At 36.4% G+C, this 11,376-nt stretch overlaps 1 protein-coding gene across 1 annotated transcript in view; it reads right to left on the reverse strand.

The window, feature by feature from the left end:
* Positions 1 to 3,841: 3,841 nt before the first annotated feature.
* Positions 3,842 to 11,376, reverse strand: part of LOC149138246 (DEAD-box ATP-dependent RNA helicase 10-like) — a 191,109-nt gene continuing 183,574 nt past the window's right edge. The window contains exon 11 of the mRNA XM_089450305.1: positions 3,842 to 3,943. Coding sequence (XP_089306431.1) covers positions 3,842 to 3,943 — 102 coding nt within the window. The remainder of the gene's footprint in view (positions 3,944 to 11,376) is intronic.

Here is an 11,376-nt window from a genome sequence, read left to right on the forward strand (position 1 = left end):
CTTCATTCTCCTATCACATATAAAACTATTGGGATCATATGGTTTCCATTCAAAACTCTTTTGTAACTTAAGTTGCTCTTCTATAATTTTTTTGTTTCTTTCCATGCTTCCCTAGTGTTGCACACAAAAGGGCCTAGCTGGTTCTTGATTCTAAGCTGAGCTTTCTTCTTGGCATTACAAAAATGGACTAGGTCTGCATTTATCATTTGTCTGAAATATTCCAATGTAAAAAGTCTCATTGGAACATATTTTGGCAGCTTAAAAGGGCAGAGTTCACATCCATAAATTCTGATTTCTGTGTGATTCTTATATAGGTACCAGTCACCTATTCTGTACTACTTGGAGAGCTGGAGGATTTTCTTCATATCACCATTTATTCTAGGAGGAGAAACTCCTGTCAGTAAAGTGGTTTCTAGATGGACAAATAGATCAATGAACTCATTGTAGGTGTAAGGGGTCTCAAGGGATCTATGAAAAATGGGGCTCCAAAAAATGACAGACCTTGGATTGCCTCTAGTATCAAGTTTCTTGACAGGGAAAGGGAAGTTGTATTACTGATAATACAACAAAGATGATAGATGAAAGTAGTGTATTTTAAGACTCCTTCATTGTCCATTTTTAGGAATTGGTCATGAATTTTGTTGGCAATGTAAGAGGCATAATCATATTTAACAGTAGGGGGCTGTCCAGGAGTAAAAATAGACAATAATACCAAGTTTATTTCATCAACATACTCTCCAAAGTTGAATCCCATGCTTGAGCCTATCATATCAATAATAATTCTTCCTGTATCTGTAAAGAGAACCTGTAGATAAGGAGGTGGGCCTTTAGGCTAATGTTCAGGGTCCATGAACATCTGACAGATGCGAGTAAGTTCTGCTTGAGACAATTGGGGAGCTCTTTCGAGTAAGTATCCCATAGAAAGGGGAGTGAGAGCATGAATGGAATGGAATTGCAGCATTTAATTGATGGACTGAGCAATTATGGGAAAAAGGACTTCTTGACTTGGGGACAAGACTGCTCTTTGAGTAGGGTCATAATTAGCACAACAATGATGAATAATATCTGGGAAAACATGGACTGAGGAGAGGAAGTACAGGGGAAGGTTGGATTCCCACAGTCCTAAGATGTCAGAGCCATTAAGATAGATGTCTCTGGCTTGGGAAAAGATCTTAAGGTGGTTTTCATTACCTGATAAGTCTTTTATCTGAAAATATTTAATCGACTAGGGGCAGATAATCTAAATCTTTGTGAGGGGCATTCATAGGTACAACATTCAGAGCTATAGGAGTTTCCATCACTGGTTCTTGTGGATTCAGGAATGGAACTTTGGTTTTCTATGAAAATAGTGAAAACAGCAGGTTTGGGAACCTATATAGTGAAGAATGACTTGAATGTACAGCGAAATTGGTCCTTTCTGTGGAATATTCAGTATAAAACCAAAACTTGCAGGGTTTCAGTGAAAATGGGTAAATACCCATATTGGGGAAGTGAAGAATGCAATGGCGGGATGGATGACAGGTTCTGGATAGTGTCACTGCAAATATTCTGACCAGGTGGTGGTTGAAAAGCTTTGGCAGTTGACGGAGATGTCACTTTGCATGGCAAAACAATCGCGGCATATAACAATGAAAACTGACATTACATTGGTTTTATTCGCAAAATCTAGGTTGGCGGGTGTTTTTTGGATTATCGGGCGGGTGACGTAAGCGGCGAAAAGACATTTTGTCATTTTATGGAGGAGCGATAAGCGGTATGTGCTCGCATCGCTTTTGGAGTTAAGTGGTTTTGGGCGGAGGGCGAGCTATCACATCAAACGCACGAGCGTGGTGGAGGTACGGGTGGAAAACCACCTAGTGATCACACGTTAAAGCGCGGACACCAAGGGGGAAGCGATATCAGCGATGACCATTGCATGATGGGGGAGTGATCGTGTGGTGGACAGGAAGTGAGGTACGCCGGGATTTTACCTGTGGCGGGCCCGATATATTTAACAATATTTTAATCATATCGGGGTCAATGCGATTGGTCAGGGGGTGGTTCTTAATTAACCTTGAGGGTTAATTAATTCCAATTAATCCTTTTGAAGCGTATTTATGGTTATATTTAACTGGGGTGGGATTATATAAGATTTTGGGGTCTTTTTATGTATATTTACATATTACGGGAAAGGGTAAAATAAGGTGGGATTTATATAATATGTGTTAAAAGTTAATATGACATAAAAATGAGAATGAGCGCTAAGTAAACGTTAGAGATTTACATTTAAACTTAGGCTAAAGTGGAAAAGGGGTTTTTTAGGTGATATTATGTATTTTCCTAAGTAAAGTAGGAATTTACTTAGGAAATGAGTTCCTGAAGTCAAATGAATGGTTTATGGATAATTATAAGTACTTAGGCTTTTTTAAATCATTGGGCCGAGGGTCCGGTCCCTCCAAAATTCAGAGAAATGCTCTGAGCCCCTTTAATTTTCAAAGACCTTAATACTTCAGGGGGAATTAGTGAAATCTTTAGGGAAAAATGTCAAGGGAAGTTAATTATTTGACCTTGTTTTGCTTGAACTACATCAAGTGAAATGTCTGCCTTGCACTTGTGATAAAAGTGAAAATTAACACATTTAGAGACATTATCCATCACAAGTAATTCTGCAACACCATCTACCTACCCTACCTACTTTAGCCTGACATTTTTTCTTCTTTATTAGGGTGCACTTGGACTGGAAAACCCTTATCACACTTTTTCTTTTATATATAGAAATCTATCTAAGTCTAACCTTATTACATCCAAGGGCTCAGATTAAACTGTTGAGATCCTTTTATTCACTCTATAGTAAAGTAGGAATTTACTTAGGAAATGAGTTCCTGAAGTCAAATGAATGGTCTATGAATAATTGTAAGTACTTAGGCTTTTTTAAATCATTGGGCCGAGGGTCCGGTACCTCCAAAAGTCAAACAAATTCTCTGAACCCCTTTAATTTTCAAATACCTTAATACTTCAGGGGAATTAGTGAATCTTTAGGTAAAATGTGAAGGGAAGTTAATTATTTGACCTTGTTTTGCTTGAACTGCATCAAGTGAAATGTTTGCCTTGCACTTGTGATAAAAGTGAAAATTAACACATTTAGAGACATTATCCATCACAAGTAATTTTGCAACACCATCTACCTACCCTACCTACTTTAGCCTGACATTTTTTCTTCTTTATTAGGGTGCACTTGGACTGGAAAACCCTTATTGCACTTTTTCTTTTACATATAGAAATCTATCTAAGTCTAACCTTATTACATCTAAGGGCTCAGATTAAACTGTTGAGCTCCTTTTATTCACTCTACCTATCTACTTATCTGCCAAGATTAAACAGTTTGGTCAGATTTTATTCTCTACTTCTAAAATATGAAATTCAAATATGAACTAGCCAAGCTTAAACTTTGATTGTTCACCAATTGTGGCATAAGTTACAAGTTGTACACAATTTGATTATTACATAAGAGTAAGAAGTAGTGGCATTTAGACTTGCACACTTTCCTTGGTCTTTCTTTTGGTGGGGTTCATTTTTCTTCACTTTTTTGACCATTTTATTTCTTTTCACCCTTTGATTTTTCTTTTAGGGTATACCCTCTTTACATTTTTTAAAATTTTTTGATTTTTTTGACTATATGGAAAACCTTTGCAACAAGTAAAGGTATGAACATATTCATAGCTCATCAAGTCAATCATGAAATATGACACCTATTGGTATAGGAGCATAACACTGGCTCCACTTGGGGATGGATTTTCCTGGTGAAAAGTCAAGAACAGTAGGTCAAATGGCCTCTAAATGACTTTGACTGTGCTGTGAAATCTTATTCTGGCTGTTGCTTTATTGTATATATGACAGTAACACTTCTGAAGCTTATGGCCTTCTCTTCGGGTTTCAACTTCAGCAAGTCACTATCCAATCCAAACTGTGACATTACCAAGGATATAGTATTTACATGTTAAAATCAGAATACATTAAAAAGTAGGATCATAGTAATGCTTCAGCATCCGACCATTAACTGGCCCTTCTTCTGTTTCTGTGCCATCCAAGTTTTTTAGATAGTAAGTATTGTTCCCTTGTAAAGCATGGATAACAAAAGGTCCTTTCCATAGGAATTCAAACTTCCCATGTTTTCCCTTATCCTCTCTCCTGGAATCCCATCTTAAAACCTTGTCTCCAAGGTAGAAGTCTTCTGCCATGGTTCTTTTATCAAATATTTTCTTAAGTTTCTCTTGTAACACTTGGGATCTTTGATATACTTCCTCTCTGGTTTGTTGCAGATGGATAGTTTGGTTTATCCTCCTTTGAATATCATTGGGTTCCACTTGAGCTTCTTGAAGTAATTTCATTACAGGAACTCCTAAAGATGGTGGAAATACAGCTTCCATGCCATAGACTAATTAATAAGGACTAGTTCCAATAGATTTCTTGGTGGTAAGTCTGTCTGCCCATAGTGCATTAGTAAGTTTCTTGTGCCAATTTTTCTTGTTCTCTTCCAATAATTTCTCAATAATATTAATTAGGCTTTTATTGGAGGACTCAGCTAGACCATTACCTTGAGGGTAATAGGCTGTGGAATGGCCTAAAGTGATATGGTACTTATTACAGAAACTTATCATTTTCTTGGATTTAAAGGCAGCAGCATTATCAGTTATGATCTTCTCAGGACAACCAAATCTAGACAATATGTTGGTTTCTAAGAATCCTATAATCACTGTGTCATTGGATTGTCTAGAAGGAATGGTTTCTATCCATTTGATGAAATAATCTGTGGCAATGAGAATCCATTTATGTTGGCTAGAAGAGGGAGGATGGATTTCTCCAATGAAGTCCAGACCCCATTGTTGGAAAGGGTTTTTTCAGTGGAAATTGGTCTCAGGGGTAAAGGTAATAGTTTTCTCTTGCCTTCAAAAATTTGACATTTATGGCAAGCAGTGACAAATTTCTTTACATCAGTGAACAAGGTTGGCCAATAAAATCCAGCCCTCAGGATCTTGTCTGCAGTTGCTTTCCAGTAAAGGTGTCCACCACAGTCTCCTGCATGAAATTCTTTGAGAACCTTGTTAGCTTCTTCTTTTAGTAAACAATTCAATAGAATACCTTCATGATTTTTCCAAAAAAGAGCATTATCTAAAATACAAAATTTTGAAGCTTTCATATTTAAAAACCTTTTCTTTGTTTTGGATAACCCTGGAGGATCCTGTAGGTTTAATAATACGTAAGTTATATCAGAATACCAAGGTGAATCTAAGAAGGCCTGGATGATTTGTGGAGTCGCCATCTCCTATTCATTATCTAGTTCATTAATGTCTAGGGCTTGACAATTTGTTTCAGTCATGAGTTTGGCCAATCCCTATCCTTTTATAAGCTTTGTGGGTTTTATTTCAATATCATACTCCAATATAGTAGCGATCCATTTACCTCGTTTGCTCTCAATTCCATCCTGAGTTAGGATGTCTTTGACAACAACATTTGGTACATAGGCTATTACATGGGAATACAATATGTAGACTCTAAAGTCTTTAATAGCTTTTACAAGTGAAAAAGCTTGTTTTTCCATGATTTTGTATTTTACTGGTGCATTTCTCAGTGCTTTACTAAAAAAGGCTATAGGTTTTTCACATCCTTGATCATCCTTCTGTAGTAAAACAGCTGCCATGGTGTGTTCTGATGCAAAGGAAAATATTATGAAGTCTCTATCAAACTTGGGACTTGTAAGGACCAGTGTTCTGGTCAAAGCCATTTTAATTTCTTCAAAGGTTTGTTTGGCTTCAACTATCCATATAATACTAGAATCCTTTTCAACATATTATTAAGCAATCTAATTAATTCAGCTATATTAGATATAAATCTTCTCCAAAAATTGATCTTTCTTAGGAAATCTTGAAGTTCTTTGACATTTCTAGGATGGGTATTTGCAGAATAGCTTCTATTCTAGCAGGATCAATTATGATGCCCTCTTTGGAAATAATGTAGCCTAAAAGTATGCCTTCCTCTAGACCAAACAAGGACTTTTTAGGATTTAAAGAAATACCATATTTTCTACATTTCAAGAATACTTGTCTCAGATGATCCAAATGTTGCTGATCTAATTGAGAAAAAACAATCAGGTCATCTAGATATATAACCAAAAAATCATGAATTTCTTTTGCAAATGCTATGTCCATGGCTCTTTCGAAGGTTGCCCCTGCATTTTTAAGTCCAAATGGAATTTTAACATATTTGAATGTGCCCCATGGTGTTGTAAAAGCAGTTTTTTCCTGGTCATCAGGATGAACCAGAATCTGGTTATAGTCTGAGAACCCATCCAAGAGTGAAATCCTAGAAGCACCTACCACCCTCTATAAAATGTGATCCATCTTGGGTAAAGGGTAGTTGTCCTTCATAGAAACCTTATTAACATTCCTTAAATCAACACATAATCTGATTTCTCTAGTTTTCTTCCTAGTAGGTACTAAATAGACACCCACTCTGAAAACCTGATAGGAGCGATTATCCCTGCTTCATACATTCGTTTGATTTCTTTTTCAATTACGGGAAGTAGTACAGGGTTAATTCTCCTGAGCTTTTGCTTGAATGGTTTCTGATTTTCCTTCAGAGGTATTATATGTTGAATTATGGAGGTGTCATAAGATTTCAGGTCTTCATAACTCCAGGCAAATACATCCTAGAATTCTCTCATTAGTTCAACATATTTGAGTTTTTTGTCAGGAGGAAAAGATTTAGATAACTTTACCATTTTTGGATCATCCTCAGTTCCCAAATTATAGTCCTCAATATCTTCTTTTAAGGGTTCCATCTTAGGTTTCTTTGGAATATCATTGAAATCAAAGAGATCTTCCAAAGGAGTTAATCCCTAAGGCAAATGATTGTCTTTTAAATTGATTACTTCAGATTCTCCTTCAATAATTTCATCAATATCCATTTCTTTAAGATCCTGCATTTCTTTGTTGGTAAATTTTGTTGGGTGAAGCACTTGAGTTGCGCTTTCTACTGAAATGTTTGTTTCTATCTTATTTGTTTGATAAAACTCACTAACTGTATCTACATCTATGTTAATGTTAAAAAATTCTTCATCTAAGGTCAAGAAATTGTTAATCTTCTTATCACTATCAAACACTTGTGAGTTCTTCAAATTGTCAGGTATAGCTGGCCTATGTCTAATCTCAATTGTGAACTGATGATTAGGTTTGAATGGTAATTTGTAGGTGCTGGCAAACATTGCCAGACTATGAGCTTGCAAATTATGTTTTCTTGGGATTTTGGCAAGCTTAATTTCCATAAATGTGTTGAGAATCTCTATCACTGTATCTCTATAATACTTCAGTCTTGGATCATTTGTTGAATATTGTCCTTTAATCTGTTGAACTATTAACTCAGAATCTCCTAAGACAGACACCTTAATTTCTCCTAATTTCTTAATCAATTTAAGACCTAGCAACGGAGCTTCATATTCTACCATATTATTGGTGCATCTAAAGTTTAATCTGTAGGCATGGCCTTCAGCATAATCGTTTTCAAGGTTGTGCACCCAAACTCCTACTCCTACTCCTAATTTGTTAATTGAACCATCAAATTCTAAGTGCCAGAGAATTTCATGTAAATAATTGGTGTCAGGAGTCTCAGGAATCTGTTTAATAGAGAGAACTGGTTTTTTACTTTCTTATGTTTTCTCTTGGATATCTGATGTTTCAATGTTCTTATAAATTTCTTGTATTTTAACACTAGATTTATCATTTGTAATTTCTTTTGGTTCTGCTGCTAAAACTTCCAATTAATTTGAGGAATCACTTTTAGCATTGTAAAGAATGTAAGAATCCATATCAAAGTGCATTGAGTAGATAGGGAAATTTTGGGGTTTCTCCTGACTACTTACAACATATTTCATTAAGGTTTCTCTATATATTTTCTTGGGTTGACCGAATACTCAAATAGTAGCATAAGACATGTCCAGTTGTAGAGATCCTTGAAGTTTTTCACCCCAAGACCTGGACAATAACATGCCATACTTTGGTGGAATATCAGCGACTACTATGTCCATTAAGATTGTTTTGGCAGGATATTGAACTAGTGATACACACAAGTCTTTGATTAATCCTAAACATCTGACCTAACTTGAATCAAAAGAAAATAGGTCTTTATACGGCCTGGTGATGTCTAGGTCCAATTTCTCCATTATAGATTTAGGCATTAAGTTATGAGATGCGCCAGAATCAAACATGGCATTATGAAGTATTTTATCATGTATGTTCAAACTTACATAGAAAGGAGGATTCCTCCATCTACTGATTTCCCATTCACTTCAGGGCCAAAAATCAATTCAGGCTGGTCATCAAAAACATTTACTGAATCTTCATTAACCGAGATTTTGAGTGACTTGTTGATTTGGCTTCTGTAGACATCATGTTTAGCTAATTCAAACAATGGAACAACTATTTTTAATTTGCCTACTTTAGCTTCCAGATTAAAAGATTTTTCAGTCTGAGTTCTTGCATTTCGGACAGTTGGATTCTCTTTTTCTTATGTATTCTCTGTGTTTCTCTCCTTTTCAGGAGTGGGATTATGGGCTGAAGTTGTTTCCAGATCAACTTCTGGAGGTTCTTCCACGTTTCCCTTGGAAGGAATAGAATTGGAAAGTTGTCTGTTATTGGGTTGATTATCAAATACATCTTCAATAATTGGATTAGCAAGGTTAGGGTTTGTTCTCGAAAGAATATGTACAGGGGTGGTATTGGTCTTACCTTTGGTAGGCTGCTTTGTGGCTTTCTGTTTATTGGTTTTAGGAATATCTATTCTTCTGCTCCTCAGGTTATATTGTTTGTGGACTTCATAAATGGTTGTATCATATCCCTCCCTAAAGTCAAATGATTCACCTAACTGAGTTTGGAATTGTTTAAGAATGTGAGCTTCTTGGTCCTCTTGGGTCAAGAAAACTTGTTGCTCATTGTTGAGTCCCATCAAATTGATTTGAGTATCTTCTGTTGGTTCATCAGAAGTTGAGGCTTCAGCATAATTTTCCTGGAATAGGGGCCTAAGGTTTTGATCAGGGCTGGTCTTTCCAGTGTTATGGTTTTGGTTCTTCCTGAAATTTGGATTTCTCCCAGTATTGCTTGGTTGACCATCCCAAGGGGATTATCTTTCAATTGTTTCTACTCTATCTCCTAACCTATCCATACCTTTAATAATAGCATCTAGTTTTTTTTCAAAGCTGAGGGTTCTTCTTTCAAAGGTATCCTCCTTTCACCTCTGGCTTTAGCTCGTTTGGATATCAGGTTGGCTTCAACACTGACAATTATACTTTTCATCTCTTCTAAGGTTCGAGGAGCTCTTTCCCTAAGTTGGTATGCCATTTCAGAATCAAATCCATCAGGGAATTTGATCAATGCCAAATTTTGGGGAGGTCTGAGGTTTTGATGGAAAGCATTGTAAACATTATTGAACCTTGTATAGTAATCTTGTACAGTTTCTTGTGTTCCTCTCTTCAAGTTTTCATACTTTGATAAGATCTGGAGAGGGTATTTCTTCTTTTCCCATCTGTTCAAGAATGCTGTATACAGGGCTTGTAGGTCATTGATACTGTTTACAAGGAGGGCTCTAAACCATATTCTAACATCTCCGGTCAGACTTTGAACGAAGATTCTCATTCTGACATCGTTTGTATCAATTTCATATATCTCAAAGTAGTCTTTCATCTTTTTAGTATGTTGTTGTGCAGTGTAAGTACCAAAGCCATCAAAAGGAGTGATTTTACTTTGATAGTCTTGGGGCATAGCCCCTGGATTGGCAGGTAAATTAAGGGGGTAATACCTATTTGCCATTGCAGTAGATAGGGTTGAAACAACAACTGGGGTTGGTTTTGGAGTGGTGGGTGGAGGGGTGGAAGGGGTGCTTTGGGGTTAGGATGTCTAAGGTGTTTATGACGAACTTAGAGAAGTGGTAGTGATCCCAGAAAGGTTTGTTGTTCCTACAGAGGTAAGTTCAGACTAAATGGAATTCTGCAAATGTCCGTCAAGATGTGAAGTGACAATCTCAAGTTGTAAATCTTCGATAAATAATGGGTCATGAACTGTGTGGACTAACCCAGATTCAGAAAATGTTACAAATAAAGAGGTCTTGAAATACTCATCAAAGGGTTCGTCCTCAAGGTAAATCCACTTCACAAGACAGGATTTTGATCTGTATAAAGGCCGAGAACTAGCAGAACTCTCTTGGCTTTCTTGTCTCCTAAGAATCCTAGGGATCAGATTAGGGTTTTCAAACAGAGGTGGTGGATTTGGATCAGGGTTAGCTCTGGTGTAATGAGTCCTTTCTGAAGCCAAGTTTCTAGGTATGTTTTCGTTTTTTCTCTAAATGGTTGGACAATGCAACTTCTTACAGTTTCTTTCAGAGGCTTAAGGTATGGGATTTGAAATTTCTTAAAGACTTATTTGATAAGAGGAACTGATCAAAAATTTGAAACCGGATGTTCAATCCATAAGCTATACCAGGGATAGACTGAAGCAGCATTCATTTACTTATGCAATTGCAAAGAAGAGCAGTTCAAAGGCTACCTGACTAATTTCAGGCTCCGTCTGTAACTTATAAAGTAAACAATAGTAACAAATAAATTATTCAGGCCCCCAGTGGAGTCGCCACTATGTTATCACTCAGATTTTCCTTGAAGTTGTTGGGAAGAGGAAAGGGGTCCGAGGTAACCACAAACCAACTTTTAAGTACAAAATCTAGCCAATCTGTACTCAGAGAGGGCTCTCTCTTTATGATTTAGTTTGGTTTTAAAAGATATTAGGCTAGTTGTGAAGTTTAGGATTTTTGCTTGAGTTTGGGTGGTGAGATTCAATAGCAAAGGGGTAAAACTGAGTAGCTTAGGCCATTGGGCTAACGGAGTCAAAGAAGATGGCCTAACTGGAATTGGTTCTTAACAAAAATGGTTTCATAGGGAAATATGCTCAAACAGGGAACAAATAACAACTTGGAATAGATGGAATGGGTTCAAAATGGGTGAAGGGCAGTCAAGAATCCTTCAACCTATTAAAGAGGGAACTTGAATGATTACTAATAAAGAGCAGTTAAGTATTCTTTAATAAATAATCAAAATGAATGAACTAGAAAACAGGAGCAATAAGATTTCATTGTTTATCCTAATTCAAAAAAAAACATAGAGAATAATAACAACTGAAAACAGAGTGCAATCAAGCATATTCTGAATTACTCGTTTTCTTTTATTTTCAATATGAAACATAGATGATATAATAAATGAGGAAAACTTTAAAACATAAGGTATAGAGGACTTATTGATCTGGCTTTGATTCAAGACAATCTGTGGAAAGTCCTTTGCATCAATACTTTATCCAGCAAGCA

This window comes from Pinus tabuliformis, chromosome X (genome assembly GCF_031772625.1).
Source record: "Pinus tabuliformis cultivar Carrire ecotype Pingquan chromosome X, CPIR1, whole genome shotgun sequence".
NCBI lineage: Eukaryota > Viridiplantae > Streptophyta > Pinopsida > Pinales > Pinaceae > Pinus > Pinus tabuliformis.